Source organism: Trypanosoma cruzi, genomic scaffold, assembly GCF_000209065.1.
Source record: "Trypanosoma cruzi strain CL Brener 1047053517057 genomic scaffold, whole genome shotgun sequence".
Taxonomy (NCBI): domain Eukaryota; phylum Euglenozoa; class Kinetoplastea; order Trypanosomatida; family Trypanosomatidae; genus Trypanosoma; species Trypanosoma cruzi.
The window spans coordinates 160,755-177,015 of record NW_001849518.1 but is presented as its reverse complement, the minus strand read 5'-3'; the positions used below and the strand labels follow the sequence as shown (position 1 = coordinate 177,015).

At 46.5% G+C, this 16,261-nt stretch overlaps 10 protein-coding genes across 10 annotated transcripts, besides 25 other annotated features; all 10 read left to right on the top strand.

Moving 5' to 3' along the window:
• On the top strand, nt 1-806 carry Tc00.1047053506869.70 (mitochondrial structure specific endonuclease I (SSE-1), putative; the record flags this gene model as incomplete). Its single annotated transcript, XM_803453.1, has 1 exon — nt 1-806. A coding segment is annotated over one exon (806 nt), but the record flags the coding sequence as incomplete, so codon positions are not given.
• Nucleotides 1-16,261: a sequence feature (heterozygous, Esmeraldo-like haplotype).
• Nucleotides 1,001-1,054: a sequence feature (A-rich).
• Tc00.1047053506869.60 (protein kinase, putative) lies at nt 1,497-3,311 on the top strand (the record flags this gene model as incomplete). Its single annotated transcript, XM_803452.1, has 1 exon — nt 1,497-3,311. One exon carries the CDS (start codon nt 1,497-1,499, stop codon nt 3,309-3,311), a length of 1,815 nt encoding a protein of 604 aa, XP_808545.1.
• Nucleotides 3,360-3,426: a sequence feature (A-rich).
• Nucleotides 3,879-3,898: a microsatellite.
• Nucleotides 4,074-4,128: a sequence feature (AT_rich).
• Nucleotides 4,210-4,273: a sequence feature (T-rich).
• Nucleotides 4,355-4,377: a microsatellite.
• Nucleotides 4,543-4,584: a sequence feature (A-rich).
• Nucleotides 4,643-4,673: a microsatellite.
• On the top strand, nt 4,802-5,701 carry Tc00.1047053506869.54 (hypothetical protein, conserved; the record flags this gene model as incomplete). Its single annotated transcript, XM_803454.1, has 1 exon — nt 4,802-5,701. The coding sequence occupies one exon, from the start codon at nt 4,802-4,804 to the stop codon at nt 5,699-5,701; it is 900 nt and encodes a 299-aa protein (XP_808547.1).
• Tc00.1047053506869.50 (calcineurin B subunit, putative) lies at nt 6,104-6,634 on the top strand (the record flags this gene model as incomplete). Its single annotated transcript, XM_803451.1, has 1 exon — nt 6,104-6,634. One exon carries the CDS (start codon nt 6,104-6,106, stop codon nt 6,632-6,634), a length of 531 nt encoding a protein of 176 aa, XP_808544.1.
• Nucleotides 6,719-6,747: a microsatellite.
• Nucleotides 6,864-6,896: a microsatellite.
• Nucleotides 7,042-7,078: a microsatellite.
• On the top strand, nt 7,081-8,109 carry Tc00.1047053506869.40 (hypothetical protein, conserved; the record flags this gene model as incomplete). The annotated part of the gene is made up of 1 exon (XM_803450.1): nt 7,081-8,109. One exon carries the CDS (start codon nt 7,081-7,083, stop codon nt 8,107-8,109), a length of 1,029 nt encoding a protein of 342 aa, XP_808543.1.
• Nucleotides 8,253-8,277: a microsatellite.
• On the top strand, nt 8,447-8,911 carry Tc00.1047053506869.34 (hypothetical protein, conserved; the record flags this gene model as incomplete). Its single annotated transcript, XM_803456.1, has 1 exon — nt 8,447-8,911. The coding sequence occupies one exon, from the start codon at nt 8,447-8,449 to the stop codon at nt 8,909-8,911; it is 465 nt and encodes a 154-aa protein (XP_808549.1).
• Nucleotides 8,930-8,950: a microsatellite.
• Nucleotides 9,012-9,044: a sequence feature (T-rich).
• Nucleotides 9,199-9,223: a microsatellite.
• Nucleotides 9,223-9,250: a microsatellite.
• Nucleotides 9,605-9,625: a sequence feature (AT_rich).
• Nucleotides 9,854-9,878: a sequence feature (AT_rich).
• On the top strand, nt 10,115-10,570 carry Tc00.1047053506869.30 (hypothetical protein, conserved; the record flags this gene model as incomplete). The annotated part of the gene is made up of 1 exon (XM_803449.1): nt 10,115-10,570. One exon carries the CDS (start codon nt 10,115-10,117, stop codon nt 10,568-10,570), a length of 456 nt encoding a protein of 151 aa, XP_808542.1.
• Nucleotides 10,576-10,632: a sequence feature (CT-rich).
• Nucleotides 10,684-10,718: a sequence feature (A-rich).
• Nucleotides 10,817-10,838: a microsatellite.
• On the top strand, nt 10,865-12,241 carry Tc00.1047053506869.20 (hypothetical protein, conserved; the record flags this gene model as incomplete). Its single annotated transcript, XM_803448.1, has 1 exon — nt 10,865-12,241. One exon carries the CDS (start codon nt 10,865-10,867, stop codon nt 12,239-12,241), a length of 1,377 nt encoding a protein of 458 aa, XP_808541.1.
• Nucleotides 12,333-12,367: a microsatellite.
• Nucleotides 12,442-12,496: a repeat region.
• Nucleotides 12,818-14,005, top strand: Tc00.1047053506869.10 (uncharacterized protein; the record flags this gene model as incomplete). The annotated part of the gene is made up of 1 exon (XM_803447.1): nt 12,818-14,005. The coding sequence occupies one exon, from the start codon at nt 12,818-12,820 to the stop codon at nt 14,003-14,005; it is 1,188 nt and encodes a 395-aa protein (XP_808540.1).
• Nucleotides 14,051-14,071: a sequence feature (AT_rich).
• On the top strand, nt 14,268-16,261 carry Tc00.1047053506869.4 (hypothetical protein, conserved; the record flags this gene model as incomplete). Its single annotated transcript, XM_803455.1, has 1 exon — nt 14,268-16,261. A coding segment is annotated over one exon (1,994 nt), but the record flags the coding sequence as incomplete, so codon positions are not given.

Below are 16,261 nucleotides of genomic sequence, written 5' to 3'. Positions count from 1 at the left end.
GTAAACATACCCCTGTAGACGTTAAGCGGTTTACTATCACAAACGCCCGGCATATTATTGCCACGGCGCACAGCTTTGACCCCAGTCATCTTGCCCAGCATCTCCTTTCCCCGCAGGTGGAATACGCCCACACTCCGAAGCACAACAAAGTAATTATTTGTTTTGATCAAGGGGATGGTGGACGGCGCGAGCTCTATCCAGCATACAAGGAGAACCGCGCGGAGCGTGAACACGCAGCAGAGCTGTCCGTCATTAAGAAGGTCGCAATAAAGGTATTCACGGGGGAGCCCAAAAACACACTTATCGTTCTTCCCGACTTGGACGCAAAGCTTAAAGATGTTGATGCAGAAGCGGATGACATTATTGCCACCTTAGCGCTGCACAATCAGCAGCTTAAGATACCCACTGTTGTGATGTCGCATGACTACGATCTTTATCAACTCATCGACGAGGCAAATAAGTGCTACCACTACGATATACGCACAAAACATTTGGTCTCGGAAAAAGGTGTTATTGAGCGTGTCGGGGTGCATCCGAAACTAGTCCGTGACTATAAATCTCTTGCTGGTGATTCTTCGGACAACATTCCTGGTGTAAAGGGCATAGGAAAGACGCGTGCGCTACAGCTTCTTAAAAAGTATGGCGATTTAGAGGGTGTTCTCACAAAGGGCAAAAAAAAACAGGGTGGACACTTAGGTGACTTGTTGCGTGCCGGCGCTGCCGATGCGGAGCTATCACGAAAATTGGTGGAACTGCGAAGCTGCCCAAAAGTACTGAAGGCGTGTGAAGCCTTCATGAAGCACTAGTATTTTTGTGTGTGTAAGGGGGGGAGGGGGAGGGGAAGAAGGAAGCTCTTGTTTGCTTGCTGCCTCTTGTGTGTGTGTTGTGTGTTGTGGAGAGGATGAATGGCGAGACAACAGCCGCCACCCCTGGAGGAGAAGAAACGAAGGAAAAAAATGTTTTCGAACCGGTCAATTTCATAGATTTATTTGAGTCTCTTTTTTTTTTTAGTTTGTTTGTTTGGTTTTGTTTGGTTTTTTATTTATTTTATTTTTTAATGCAACGTTTTTCGTGGGTGTTTCCCCTCGGGGCTGGAGCCATTCTGCCGGTGCGCCGCGTGGAGAGGTGCAAGCCGAAGGCGGTGTGTGGGAGATGAGGCACGGTGCCACTTGTCCGTCTCTTTCCCCCCACTCTCCAACAATACAAAAAAAAAAAAAACCCGATGGGGCAGCGACTGAAGGGGAAAAAAAATCATTATTGCCAAGACGACCCCAAATGCTTTTGCACCCGCATGTGTTCCCGGTGGCAACAAAGGAACGTCCAGGGTATAGAAAATGAGAGGGGGAGCAAGACGTGGCGGCACGCCAAATCCAGAAAGGTGAGAGATAGAGAGGGAGAGAGGCAATGTTATTGGCGTGTTTTTTCTGGCGAAAACACGGACACGCACGTATTTCTATTGTTGTCCTACTTGTATATTGCTGTCCTCCATTGCTAATATGGAGAGTCGGGTAGTGAATGTCTGCTTCTCCTTTCTATCTCTGTGTGTGTGGTGGCCCGTAGGGAAGCGAGAAACAACGCCCCTCCTAAAAAACTGTTTTGCTCCTTCGCTGCGGGTGGTGGCTGAAGGGGGAGCGAGAAATTGGACAAAAAAACTCACACGAGAAGGGGAAAGGAAAGAAACAAGGAACAAAGATAAAAATAAAGACAGGGTACGTAATAGATTAACGAAAATGCCACCCGTGTTGTCCCCTGAGGACCACGCAAAGGCCAAGGAGTTCAGCGCATTCCTTCGTCACTTGGGCCTATCCCATTGCCTGAATTTATTCGTGGAGCAGTGGCAGCTCTTGGTGAAGCAACAGGACTCGGCAAAGTCTCAGGGAGGAAAGAAGGGCCAAAAAGTGAGTCGGTCTTCTGCTTCTTCACGCTCCCGTAAGAGTTCATCCTGTGCTGTTTCTAACTTTCAAATCCTGCAAACGATGCATCGTGTGGTAACCTCCACCGGTGTGGAAGAAGAGCTTTGGAAACTGTCTGGTGAGGATTATCTTGCGCCAGAGTTTGCGGGCGGAGCGGGTATAACTTTAGAAAAATACAAGGAGCTCCAACCGACTGAAGAGACGCGGCTTTTGCCAACAAAGCCGTACTTTAAGGAGGCAGCACCTTCAAATTTGCCACTGGATTCTTTTCATCTTCGCGTGGTGTATGAAGTGGGGAAGACGGGCTTTGAGGAGGAAAAGGATTTTCCCATTATTGCGGATACGGTGGTTGCGGGGAGATATCAGATGCTACAATTTCTTGACTCCGCTGCATTCTCTCGGGCAGTGCGCTGCATGGATCTAATAGAAGACAGAGAAGTTTGCCTAAAAATAATACGCAACTCCAAGGACTTCTTTGATCAAAGCTTGGATGAGATCAAGTTGCTTAAGTTAATTGATTCCTCTGGAAGCACGGAGGAGAACTGCGTGGTAAAATTGTACGACTATTTCTATTATAAGGAGCACATGTTTATTGTGACAGAGTTGCTTCGTGATAACTTGTATCAGTTTAGCAAGTTTAATAGGGAGGAGGAAACGGAATTTTATTTTACTCTCCCTCGATTACAGGCGATAGCAAAGCAGATTCTCACGGGTCTGTGTTTTTTGCAAAATCTCGGGATATTACATTGCGATCTCAAACCAGAGAATATTCTCATTCACTCATTTAGCAGGTGTGAGGTAAAAATTATTGACTTTGGGAGTAGTTGCTACCTGACGGACAACCTCAGCTCGTACGTGCAGTCCCGTTGCTATCGTGCTCCCGAGGTGATTCTTGGTTGCAAGTACGACGGTCGTGTTGATATTTGGTCATTGGGCGCCATTCTGGCTGAACTAGCGACAGGCCGCGTTCTGTTTGAGAATACCTCCTTGCAGCAAATGCTAGCGTCCATCTGTAGCGTGTGCGGTCCCTTACCGGCTTCATTGCTTCACGAAGGACGTAACACACAACATTTCGTAACAAAAACCGGTGTCTTTTACGAATACCGGGAAGGGAAAGAACTTGTGTTTCATTTCCCCGTTCCACAAAATTCGTTAGAAGCAATTTTTGGGTACGATGATCCTTTATACATTGATTTTGTTCGGGCATGTCTCACAATTGATCACCACCAACGTCCTACTGCGGCTGAGCTGCTGCAGCATCCCTTCCTGCAGGAGGACTACGGAAGCGCGTGCAGCTCCCCGCCTCCCTTGAAGAAAAAACTGCTTGGCAATGACGAACCTCCAGTTGGTTCTGTAACGGCGGAGGTGGAATTTCAGGATGCGCAGCCCACAGCATAGAGAAGTAGGGCCTGTCTTTCTATTTCCTTCTGGCCACTCAGTCTCATCTTCTTTTTTCGTTTTTGCTCTATTTTTTTTTTTTTTTTATTTGTTACTTTTTTTTTGTTTTTCTTTTAAATATTTGAATTTTTTTTGTGTGTGTTTTTATTATTATTATTTCCTCCATTCCGTCGTTCACCCACGACTGGTGCTGTCTCCTTTTTCGTCCCCTTCCCTCACTTGGAGGCATGACTCGGGATGTCTCCTTTGTTTTTTTTTTGTTTTTTGCCATGGTGGCAGGAACGGTGGGAATACGGGCAGCCAGGAAACGGGTGGGATTGAGAGATGGGTGCGTTTGCGTGCAGGTTTCATAAAACGGTTTGTGAAGCGGAGACTGTGACGCGGTAGAAAAAAAGAAAAAAAGAAAAAAGTAGTGTTCGGTTTCATTCTTTGCTTCTTCTCTCTGAATACATGAATAAAGACAAATTATAGAGATCGGCAGCAATGAAAGATGGAAAAAAGGGAAAGGGAGGGGAGGGGAGGGTATTTTTTTTTTTTTTTCTTTTCTTCCCTCCCCCTCTCTTCAACAAAAAAAAAAAAAAAAAAAAGGAACGAGGAGGAATTGAGGCAAAAATAACCAATGGATCGGTACAGAGAGCGACAAAGAGGGAATTTGTGTGTAAAAAAAGAAGGGAGTGAAAAGGGAACAAGAGTGACGGTCAGGAAGGATAGCTGTAGCTGGATATGGTGGGAAAAGAGAGGGGACTGTTTTCTCTGCATTAGTTTTTTTTTTTCTTCTTATTATTTGATATATAAATATATTTATATTTATATTTTTCTTGTTGATTTTTCTGAAAATCTGCTTTAGGCTGAGTTTGTGTATTTTTTTCCTTCTTGTTTTTGGTAGAACGTGAAGAACAAAAAAAAAAAAAAAAAAAAGGAGGGGAGGGGGAAGAGAAGAAGACAAAAAAAAAAAAAAAAAAGCGGCTCATGCGTGTATTCCTTTTGGGCATATGTGGGCGCAGCTCTCCATTGGACCCTGCAGCATGCACAAGTTGTACCACTGTTGTTGTTGTTGTTGTTGTTGCTTTTTACCACGTGTATTTTTTTTTTTTTTTTTTCGGAGTGGAAAGTGTGGACGGAGTGTTTGCCCTCATTTGTAGACCGTTATTTTTTTGTGGCGTCCCCCTCCCATACTTCTGTCTGCATGTCTTATTGTGGATGTGTGGCAGCGGCTGCCACATGCCGTTGGTTTGTCTCTTTGTCTTCTTTTTCTTTTTTTCCTCTTTTTTTTAATGCGCGACTAACGCTCATGAGATTGTCAGGGTTCCCGAGCGAAGGGGATAATAAGAGGCGGCGGCGGTGGTGGTGGTGGTGGTGGTGTGGAGGAAACATTATTGCCGACGAAGGAAGAAGCGAGAGACAGCGGAAAGGAACCTCAATTCCCACTCCCAGCCACACCGGCAGTCAGTTTCCAGTGTTACAATACATTTATATATTGGGCCGCGACGATGTTTGTCCAGCAGCCACCGCCACCGCGTTATGTTTTGCAAGTGAGTACGGGCAACTGGCAAAAAAAATCCGTTTCGAAAAGCGCAGCCCCAATGAAAGAGGCGAAGCAATTGCAAAACTCTGTGGACTATTTTCTGAAGAGGGCCATGTGCGCATCGGTCCCTATTTCGAAGAATGAAGACAGCTCTTTGTGTGAATCCACCAAAATTATGAAGGAATTGGATCTTTTTGAGACGAGGCATTTTGGAAGTAAATCGCGGTATTCACTATTTTTGCCTACTTCCCTACACGTCAACCCTATCATTGGCCTTTTGTGTGGTTTACCCTTGTATCAGATCTATGACGCTCTTATTCAGAGAAAGGATGCAGAATGGCAGACGCTAAAGGAAGAGAACTGTAGCGTTGGGGCCTTGCGCTTGAGGTTTGAGGAACTGTACGATGTTTGTACGCAGCTAGTGCCCAATATGGTGAGTGAAGATTATTTGCATCGCATGTTTATTGTTCTGCTTCCGAGTGAGGAAGAGGATTCTTTACTTTTATCTTCTTTCTTTTCCTTTCTTGTCGAAAACGCCTTCCACCCCGCGTTGGACCGCAATGTAAATGCACTTTTTGGTGCGTTTGATCCCGACGGTACAGGCGTGATTTCTGCAGCAACGTTGACGTCCAAAGTTTTTCTCGCATGGGCGGAGCTGCACTTGTTTGGAAACTTGCGAGGGGAGTGGGAAAAAATGGCCGCCGCACTCGAGTTGACAAATGGTGTGGATCTGCGTATCGTGGACGGTGCACGGTTACTAACACCAGCGGCAACTCGCGCCGTTTTTTGTGCCATCAACACGTTGTATGTCGCTATGGAATCTATTGACATGGATGGAAGACACCTCAATTCCCCGTCATCTTGAGACCACATTCATTGTTTGTATGATTTTATGTATGATCACTGATGTCCAATGAATAGAGTAATATTCAAAGGTTACTTATTTCATTCTCTTTACTGAAGAGGGAGAGACTCAAATGGGGATGTAAAGGCGAGTAAAAGAAAATTATGGTTACATATTTTGACAACTCTCTCAGGGTGCCTGCCTACTTTTTCTTGCTTTTGCTCTTTTCAGGGTTGATTTTTGGTCTCCCGTGTTGGCGGGCCAATAAATTTGGTAGTATACACCATAAAGGGGAGGGGAGTCATACAGTCGCAAGCAGGAGCCGCAGAAATAGTTTCTCTTTCCGCTGTGCAGTACCAATAATAAAAATAAGTGCTATCATTACTGTTAGTAGTTGTTGTGGTAGTTGCTCGTGCTCGCATCATGGGCGAGGGGTCTTCCTTCACGCCCGAGGAGATGCGGCAGTTGCGAGAAGCGACTGCACTTTCCGAGGCACAAATTGTTCGACTTCACAAGCGGTTTGCGACGCTCGCTCAGGGGGGACGGGGAGTCCTGACAGCGGAGGCGCTCAGCTCCATCTCCTCAGTGGCCTCAAACCCTCTGCTCGGGCGTGTACTGGCGGTGTTGGATACAAGTGGGGACGGAAAAATTGACTTTATGACGTTTGCAAAGGCCCTTGCCGTTTTTTCCCCGCAGGCTGACAAGCGGGAAAGGCTGCGTTTTACCTTCAAGATGTACGATGTTGATGGCGACGGCAAGATCAGCAACAAGGACCTGTTTGAGACGCTGACGATCATGGTGGGAACCAATCTCACGGGGGTTCAGCTGCAGCAGATTGTGGACAAAACATTTATTGAAGTGGACTTGAACCGTGACGGGTACATTACATTTGAAGAATTTGAGAAGTTGTCCCTCCTGAACAATTTTGGAGATCGCCTTAGCCTCTCCATTTAGTTGAATTTACACAGCCATTAGCTTCTCTTCCATCCACCCTTTGAAGTTCTCGCTGCTTGCAATGCGAAAGCCATCTACCAAGTGTATATATATATACATATATATATATACATGCTACGTTCTTGTTTGTTTGTTCCGGAAATTTGCCGGAAGAAGGGTGAATGGGGGCCGAGTTGATTTAAGCCCCGTGTGTGTGGGCTGGCCCGCAGCAAACTCAACAGGAATTGCCTTTCTTTTCTTTTTTTTTTTTTTTTTTTCTTTTGGATTAACTTTTTTGGTTTGTTAGTTTGCTTCCCGGTATTTCTATTCCTTTCTCTTTTTCTTCTTCTTTCTGTATGTTTTGTGCGTCTGTGGAAGAGAAGAAGAAAAAAGAGAGAACGAGGGAGGTGACACCCACGGGCGCGTCGTTTCTCTCTTTTTTTTTTTTTTTCTTTTTTTTTTTTTGAATGCTGCACGGTAGCAGGCCCTTCTTCAAGAAGGGATGGACGCACACACCGGGACGCACAAGGCGTGGTGGGAAGAATCTCGCGTGGCGTCCAAAGATATCAGAGCATGTCCTCAATCAATTTGTACCTTTGAGTCTTGCATTTCCGCGACGTCATCCGAACTCGTGGCATGAGCTTCAGTTCAACTTGTTGGGGTACACGAAGTGGCCGAAGGAAATTGGATTTTACAACGCCGGTGACAACTTTGAGTTGACACCAGAAGCGATGTTCCGGCTTTACGTTAAGAACCGTGACGAGGCCTTTTGGACAAGACTCCACAATGAGAAGGTTGTCATTCATTTGTTGCCAAAAATAGAACATGACCCAAAAAAATACATGGAGCGCGTCAACGACATATTTCGGCATCACATTAAACGGTTTGGATCGGACCACTACATTTACAATGCAGTGATGCAGGCCTGTGCTTTCGCCAAGGATCTTTCACGCTGCGAACAGCTGCTAGGAGAAATGCGAACCATTGGACTTGAGCCAAACGCACAGACATACGTCAACATGATGCTGGCGGTGCGATTGTCCGGCGCACCCCATGAAAAGGCGGAAGCATATTTTAAGGAGGGCGTGAAATCGGGTGCATTGGATGCTGTGATGCGACTTGACACTGAATTTAAGATGTGGATGGATCAACTGGAACGGTTAGGCTCCTTCACAGCAAAGACAGGTTATCTCTCGGTGAATGAGGAGGGCGCAAAACCAATGCCTCGCGATATGTGGGCACTATGGGGATGGCACCGCACTGAGCCGAAGTTCATTAGTCGCAAGCAAATGATAGAAGAACAGGCTCGGAATCGTGTCAATAGCGGCAGAGAACTGGTGGGTACTGTTTATTCAAGGGCCCGTCGCCAGCCGTGGGCAAAGTACAACGGCATGTTTCCATTTGACTACAATGGCCCGGCGCGTCGTCGTGGTGTTTCTTTCGAGGACGCCCCTCCTCCAAAGCTCAACAAGGAAGTGTGTGAAACTGCCTTTTAGTGGCATTTTTTTGTTTGTTTGATTGTGTTTGGTTTTTATGTTTTTTGTTAGCGATTGTTGTCTGCGGTGTGACAATATTTATGTTTTGAGAAGGATGCGTCTTTTTCTCTCTTTCTTTCTTTTCACTCTGCCTGTGGAATTCCTTTTTTTTTTTTTTTTTTTTTTTTTGACGGATGAGTGAAGACTGATGTTGAAGCATACATTTATTTTTCTTCTTTTTGTTCTGTTCCTTTTGTTTCTTGCCAGAGTCTTGTGCTCACTCCGTGTGTTTTCGTTGCCTTCATAGGTTTATTTTTATATACATACTTCTTTTTAGGTTGCTGGGGTAAGCGAAGGTATGAATGGTGAGGGGGCTGTTCTTGTGCGGTTTGTCCTCAGCGGTGCATGCTACCCCGCGTACTCGGGACGCCAGCTGCAGCTGGAGGTGCCACTAATTCAGGAGAATGGCTCCTCGACGACGACGACAGACCTAAAGCGTCAGATACGGAGGGAATGGCCGAGTGACTTGTCAGAGATGCAGGAAATCATCAAGACCGTAGAGATGAAGATTCTGCGAACGGGAAAACTCCTCGCGGACGGCACCCCGCTGCGGAGTGTTCTCACTTCTACCGAGGCTCAGGAATGTAGTGTAAATGTAGGAGTGGGCGCCAAAAACGGTGATGAGCCAAGGTCCGTGTTGATGCATTTGGTGTTTCAAAGGAACAACACCACAACGAGACGCGAGAAGGGGGGTGACAAGGCAGCGACGGGCAAAAGAAAAGAAACTGGCGGCAGCGACAGCAATTGCTGCTCAACCATGTGATGCTACCCCTTTGCTGAGCACACACACACACACACACACGCTGCACCGCAGTTCAAAATTTGGTATTTTAAGCGCAACAAAGCGAGGGTTTAAAGACGACAAGAGAAAGAAAAAAAGAAAAAGAAAAAAAAAATGGAGCAGATCAAAAGGGGAGAAGAAGGAAGATGACGCTTGGCGAAATAAACGGATTTTTATGTTTTTGCTTCTCAAAGGTCTCGTTTGCCGAAAATCGTCATGAATGGTGGTATATTAATGGTTGCAATGACGATTGCGATCATCATCATTGGACACACACACACACACACACACACAGAGAGAGAGAGAGAGAGAGAGAGAGAGTCACCTTTTCTTTTTGTTGGTCCATCGCGTCACGTTACTGTTTTGTATTTTGTACCTTTTTTTACCCTTTTCGCTGACCGCTTAGTTGTTGTTGTTTTTGTCTTTGTTTCATTTCTTCGTGGTTCCCCCCCCATCCGCAGGTCTCTGGCGCATCTTTTTGGAGCTGCGGACTGAGAAACGGGACCGTCAGGCAACAGCAACAACACGCAGTCGCACCGAAACGATAAATGGAAATGTCGTGGGAGGGGGGGGGGGGGAAATAATTGAAAAGAACTTCACAGGCACTTTTTTTTTTTTTTTTTAGTTTGTCTTCGTCTTCCATGTGTTTTTTTTTGTCTCTGGCGGCGGGCGCAGATATTAAAAAAAAAAAAAAAAGGAGGCATGCGTGCGTTGTGCCTGCGGGTGCGAGAGGGAGAGTGACTGGGCGCACACCAGACGAAACGGAAGACGACAAGGAAAGCAAAACAGCACAAATTGAATACGGCGCTGGATGAAATGTGAAGGGGGAATTTATGTACTGAAATTGGAGAGAAGAACGGGGGGTGTTGTTATTTTTGGCAGTGAGATTTTATCTTTACCAACACCCTTTTTTTTTTTCTTTCCATATATATATTTATATATTTATAAACAACAAAAACGACAATTAAAAAAAAAAAATGTAAAGAATACATGGGGATTTTCATTGTTTAGTATTCTTTGCATTGCCTCCGTGTCAATTCTTTTGCACTTTTGTCTCTCCCGCTCTCGGGGCGTGTCGGTATTTGTTGTGGCCCACGCATTCCCTCCTTTTTTCCTTTATTTTTTTATTTTATCAGTTTGCCTTTGCCCTGCCCATATTCTTTCTTGCTTCTTTTTTGAGGGCGAATGGAAGCGGTCATAGAGGCAAATGCCGGCGACTCAGCGTTCCTGTCGGCATCTGAGAAGCGGGAGATGATAGACACTTTGGCGGAGATGATCGCCTCCACCATTGAGGGTGCCAGCGTCACGGATGTGCACGAGGCACTGGCATCCCATAATATAACGCCGGGAGGATGGCGGGAGTTGGTGCAGCGGAAAGTAGAGGCACGTCGACAGCGGAAGGGCTCTGATGTTGTCTCGGCCATTGATATTGCCCCCGTTACGCAGGACACGCCATTGCCACCCACGCAGACACCGACGACGAGAACGTGGGAATGCCCGAACTGCGGTACGCAGCAGGAAGTTGTAGACGCACGCAGGTCTCTTAGGCACAGCGGCACGTCCCTGGCCGTGAGAATTTTATCGGACACCTTTCCAGTCGGTTGTGGTGTGTGCGAGGGCGTTATCTCACATGTACGTTGACTTTCAAGAAAAGGCAGGCAAAGAACAAGAAGAAGAAAAAGAAAAAAAGAGGGGAGAAAGAAATAAATCGGGACGTTATTATATTTGCTTTGTATGTCTCTTTCCTTGTGCGTTTTTCTTTTTTTTCTTTTTTTTCTTTTTTTCTTTTGGAGCAGATTGTGGTTGCGTTTAGTTGTTTCCCGATATATACACATATATAAGTACACAGCAAGAGGAGTCTTTGTCTGTAGTTTACACAAAAGGGTTTGTGTGTGTGTGTGTGTGTGTGCATTTTTCAAAAGAAAAAAAAAAAAAATGAGTCTCAGTTCATCATTAGCGTCTTCTTTAGGGTCGATTTTTTCTCGTGGTGGGTTTAGTGGAGACACGGAGTTGGAGAAGCGGGTAGCGCTTCTTCGCGTAGCGCCGTATGTGAATTGCCTTCCCATTGAAATTTTGCATCGCCTATTTATGGAGGTAATTGAAAATGACAACTATAATTTTGCATGGATCGGCGTTCTTTCAAGTGTTTGTTGGCGGTGGAATTGTGCCTGCCAACATGCTGTCATATGGGAGTTTGTCTCGAAACGAATATTTGTGGCTTACCCGCTCGTGCAGCGTCTACACAGTGCACCTTTGGATCAGTCGGACATGCGGTTGCTGAACAAAATGCGGCGATTGGGAGCCCCGGAGCAATTCATCACGCAGCACGACACAATGGAGCCTCTCATCGCGCCAACCAACAGAACGTTGCGAAAAGCCATGGAAGAAGTGAGGCACTACCTACAAAGTCGTAGTTATTATGAATATGTGCAACGACGGCGTGTCTTTGTACTGCAGATGTTTCTTTCTTGGGCACTCTTGTCTTTTTCATTATTTCTTGGTACTACTGTGTGCTCAGCAGAGGGGGTTGCTTTAGGCGCTTTATGCTCACCAAGCATGGCGTTTTCCCTCTTGTGGATGACGTATCTTTCTATTGTTACCATAGTTATTGCAAATGTCGTGATGGAGACGCACTTTGAGCCTAAGCCCCTTTTTTATAGGTTACGCAAAAACAAACCGCTTATTATTCGCTCTGCCACCGGCATCATTGTTGGCATTGCATGCATTGCGTTTCCGACACTCCTTGTACAAATCAATTTTGCCCGTGAAGAGCGGTTTCCATGGCTGCTGTGTGGTATCACCCCCATGGTTTCACTTTGTATGTGGCAATTGTATGTTTTATTGTCATATGTTGCACCAGAGGTTAAACAACATATTCATGAGCAACGAACTGGATTTAGACCCATGGCAATTATGACGTTTTTATTATCAAATGTTCCGTATGTCTATCCTGCGTTTTTTGCAGGGACTATATTCTGCATATTCCAATATGTGGAGCACGGTGGCCGCATGTATGTATTGCTTGCCATTATACCCGTGCTTACTAGTCTTGTCGTACTGACCCTGCTTTTTATGTTGGATTTCTTTCTTACACGACGTGCGAAGGATTTTATTACGTGTGGATGCCTTTTCCTTGTCTTGCTTTTTCCGCTTTCGCTGATGTGGAAGGAGTTCCGTGGACTCAGTCTCCTTCCCGTTGCCACCGCGTCATTTCTCTTCTACGTCACGCATCTGAAGCTGATGGCAATGAGAGCCCTCCAGGAACTCATCGATGGGGCGCTCGGCTACAGAAACATGAGGCGGATCCGCTGAGGAAAAAAAAGAAGGAGAGGAAAGAGGAAACAAAGCGTCCTTTTTTTTTGTCTGTGTGTGTGTGTAAGTGCCTGTCGTTTTCCTTTTTTCCTTTTTTTTTTTGTTTGTTTGTTTGTTTGTTTTTTTCTGTTTTTGCCGTGGCACTTCGGCGAGGAAAGGGTGTCAAGGGAGCAGGATCCAAGCGCAACCACACGGGGAACGGAAAAAGGGAAGGACGAGGAGGAGGAGGAGGGGAAGGAAAAGAAAAGAAAAGGAAATTAGACACAATTGGAATAAAATACGAGAGGCAGTGAAATAAAATTCTGGGATGTACACAGCCAAACACAAATACACCCACACAAGTAAAAAAAAAAAGTCGACACCACTTTTAGTTGTGTTTTGCTTTGCTGCCACTGTGGAGCATGTGTGCTGCCAGTCTTCACGAAACGTCCTGCTTCTCTTTGCCGTCTTTCTTCAATGGACGTTTTTTTCTTTTTTTTTGGTTCGTTTTGGGCTCATTTTACCCTCTTGTGAGGCCTCCGCTGCAATTCTTTTTTTTTCCCATGCATCTGTGTGCTTGTGCCTGCCTGGAGAAACATGACTGAAAAATATATTGGTGTTTATCTTTTCTCCCTCTGTTTTTTTTTTTTTTTTTGTGTGTGTGTGTTGTGTGTGTTGTTGTTGTTTTGCTCCTTCCGAATCTTCCGTGCTTCATTCACTTGGAATCCTCTTCATTTCCCGCTTGGCAACGCCGAAGGGGAAGAGTGGCCAAATGGAACCTGCGACAAGGCCTCTGACAGCTCGGTAGTAATGGTGTTGCTGCTTGTACTCTTTCATTTCCTCTTCTCTTTCTTTTCTTTTGTTGTTGTCTCTTTGCGTCCGCCGGGGGACGCGTGTTCCTTCCGCCTCCCCCTCAATGAGACGGACAAAAAAAAGAAAAGAAGGAGAATTCCGAGAAGGAAGCGCAGCGGGAGCATGTCTTCTTTTGACAGAATCCATGAGAAGACGGCGCCGAGCCTTGAACTTCTTCGTGCCCAACTTCAACACATGCGGTCGTTTGATCCACACACCGCCATTTCTGTCCCCTGCCACTTGGGACAACGCGGCATCCCCGCGTCGGAGTCTGGTGAAGTTTCTGCATTTTCACCTCCGCTTTCATCGGTGCGTGACGCGTTTTCGATGTCTCAAGAGAAGTGGGATGCGAATGATTGCATGCTACAACAATTGGATTCACGTTTAAGACTCTACCAAGAGAACGGCGCGAAGAAGCGCGGGGATTTGGTGATCGCCATGGACAAGGCACACACAGAAATGGAACAGTTGCAGAATTATGCTGCGCAGTTTTGGTCAGATATGGAGGAAAATCTAAAACTGCTGCGACAATTGCTTGCAGACAGCAAGAACATGGCTGAGGATACTCCTGGCCGTCCTGAGGCACGAATCACAAAGATAATTCGAGGTCTCGGAGATGAATCTTATTATTGTGCTGACAACCGTGACGAGGATGGATGTCTCATGTCTCGCTTGGAGGAAATGCGAAGGACACAAGATGTGATTCGTCAGCAGCTAGAAGAGTCGTCTGCTTCAGGGACCCCATCATCCGTTGCGGCAGCAGTGGAAAGGATCCAAGCTGAACTGCAGAAGGAACGTGATGAGGCAGACGCGCAGCTTTCTGCTCTGAAGGAGTCATTTGTTATCGTTGTTCAAAAAACATTAGATGAGTTGGAGGTATTGCGACGCGATCGTCTAGAAACGGAGGCATTGTGTGTGCGAATCCTCAGCTGATATCCCACCCCGTGGGGTGGTGGTGATGGGGCGGGGACTTTTTTCATTATTTTTATTTATTTTTTTGTGTACAATTTCACCAAGAGACCCTGGAGAGTTTAGTATATATATAATATATATGGGGATGGTTTTTTTTTTTTTTTTTTGATTCCTTTTGGGCGAGAAAGTGGGGGTATAAGCGTTGTTAGGCTTTCCCCTCCTGCTCCATTCTTCTTGTGGTTGTTGTTGTTGTTTTTTTAAATGTTGACAGCTTTTTGGCCAAATGGATGAAAGCATCATTAGGGTGCCTTTTTATGCGTCAACTTCCGCATGGCGGACAAAGGCGCAGTTGCAGGGTCTTCTTCGCAATCACCCAAGCGTTATAGCCGACAGTGGTCTTCTTGCGGCTCCTGGTACAATCTTTAGCACCGCGCGATTGTCGCTACACAACAGTGAGAGCGCATTGGCATTGGGTATGAATCCTTTAGGTGGAGGAGGGAGCGTTGGACTAATGTCCGTGGAAGGGCCAGAGCCGACGCTTCAAGGGGCCACGCATATACGGTGGTTGGACTTGCCGCCAGATGTTTTTGTGAGTAGCGTTGATTGGTGTGATGACCATCTCCTGCTGGGCAGCACACGAGGTCGCATCCTTCTCGTAAAGGCAGGGCCATATAGTGTAACTGAAAGCGGTGAAGCACTTGATCCCAGTAGATGTTTAGCGTCGGGTGATACACAACCGATGGTTGGGGACATCATTGTTGCACCAAGTAGCCATGCGGTTTCAACGCTTGTACGTAGCGTGCGGTGCAACGCAGAGGTGAACTCATCGAGTGTTGTAGGAGTGGTTGAAAGCCGCGCTATGGTGTGGGATCTGGAGGGGGATTTGCATCCCGTACGTGCATGGACCCCCGGGGTGAGCACGGAGGTGAAAAACAACGGTCAGCATGAAGTTCTTCTTTTTGCTAATTGGGCTCCACACTGCGATTCAATAGTTCTCACAGGTGGTTACGAAGGGAGTCTTATACTTACAGACACACGAGCGGATAACACCAGGGGACACGGTTTAACGCTGCCCATGCGCCGTGGGTACATGGCTCGATGTGCAGACTTTAACACATTGCTGCCGTTTGTTGTGGCAGCAGCCTCATCCGATGGAACCATCTCAGTATTTGATTGTAGATTTCCAGAACACGCTGTGCGCACAATTTCGTCACTTCAGGGTGATGTTGCTTCTTTGAGATGGCTGAGACTCCACTCTGATCTTCTTGCGACGGGCGGTATTGATGGTACTGTTGCAATGTGGAACCTGCGGTTTCCTCCAACGTACTGCGTGGGACGTGCTCAATACAAGTACCCTGTTGTTGATCTTGCTGCTACTTTGTCCTCCGTTGAACAACGTCTTTTTGGTGTGACAAGTGGCGGGGAGTTGACCTTGACTGGCCTTGCGCTTCCAGCGCTCTCAGCTTTGGCGTCGTGGCCGAGCAGTCGTGCCAAACCGCAGCAGGTTGGCGAGGACAAACCGCATTTACGGGAACGCGAAAGCCGAGGAGTGGGACTCCTCTACGCGAGGCGACTGCGAGAGGCGTATGAAATTATTACCGACTGTGCTATGGAACGCTTCACTCGCAAAGACACAGCGGTGGCAATGGCACTTGTGGCTCTTACGGATGTCATGCTGGTTCCCAAGTTTGACTACAAGGAGATGATTGAGGAGAAGGTGGGACGTCTTTTTGCCCTTGAGGAGACATCCCATACACAGGCCCTTGAGGTATTTGACGAACTCCTGACACGTTCGAGTGAAAGACTTTGTATGACACTGCCATTGCGAAAGGTTCGTGACCTTATGAAGCCCAATCCTGAGGATGTGAAGAAACTTGAGGCATTGCGGTTAAACCTATTACTGCAACGTGTTCTTTACACAGGCAATCCCGAAGCCGTTATCGCTGGTGTGCAATTTTTTGCCGCCAACGCCGGTAATCTTGAACTTGTAGACACGGATACTGCGTGTGGCATTGCCAGGATGCTGCTGAGGGTAAATTACGTGGAGGGAGAGAAGTTTATACGTGCCTTTTTGTCTCTATTGATTCAGCAAGATGGTACTGTGTTGGCCCGCACACTGACGCGACGGCTTTTGATTGTCGTACAGGAGCCTCTAATGACAGAAGGTCTTCCTCCACGGCAGGCGAAACGACGCGAGGAGCGTTTCTTACGCAATTTGGTGGCTGCTCAGGAGGCTGTTCACGTACAGTTAAACATTTTGGGTATGGGCATTGAAAA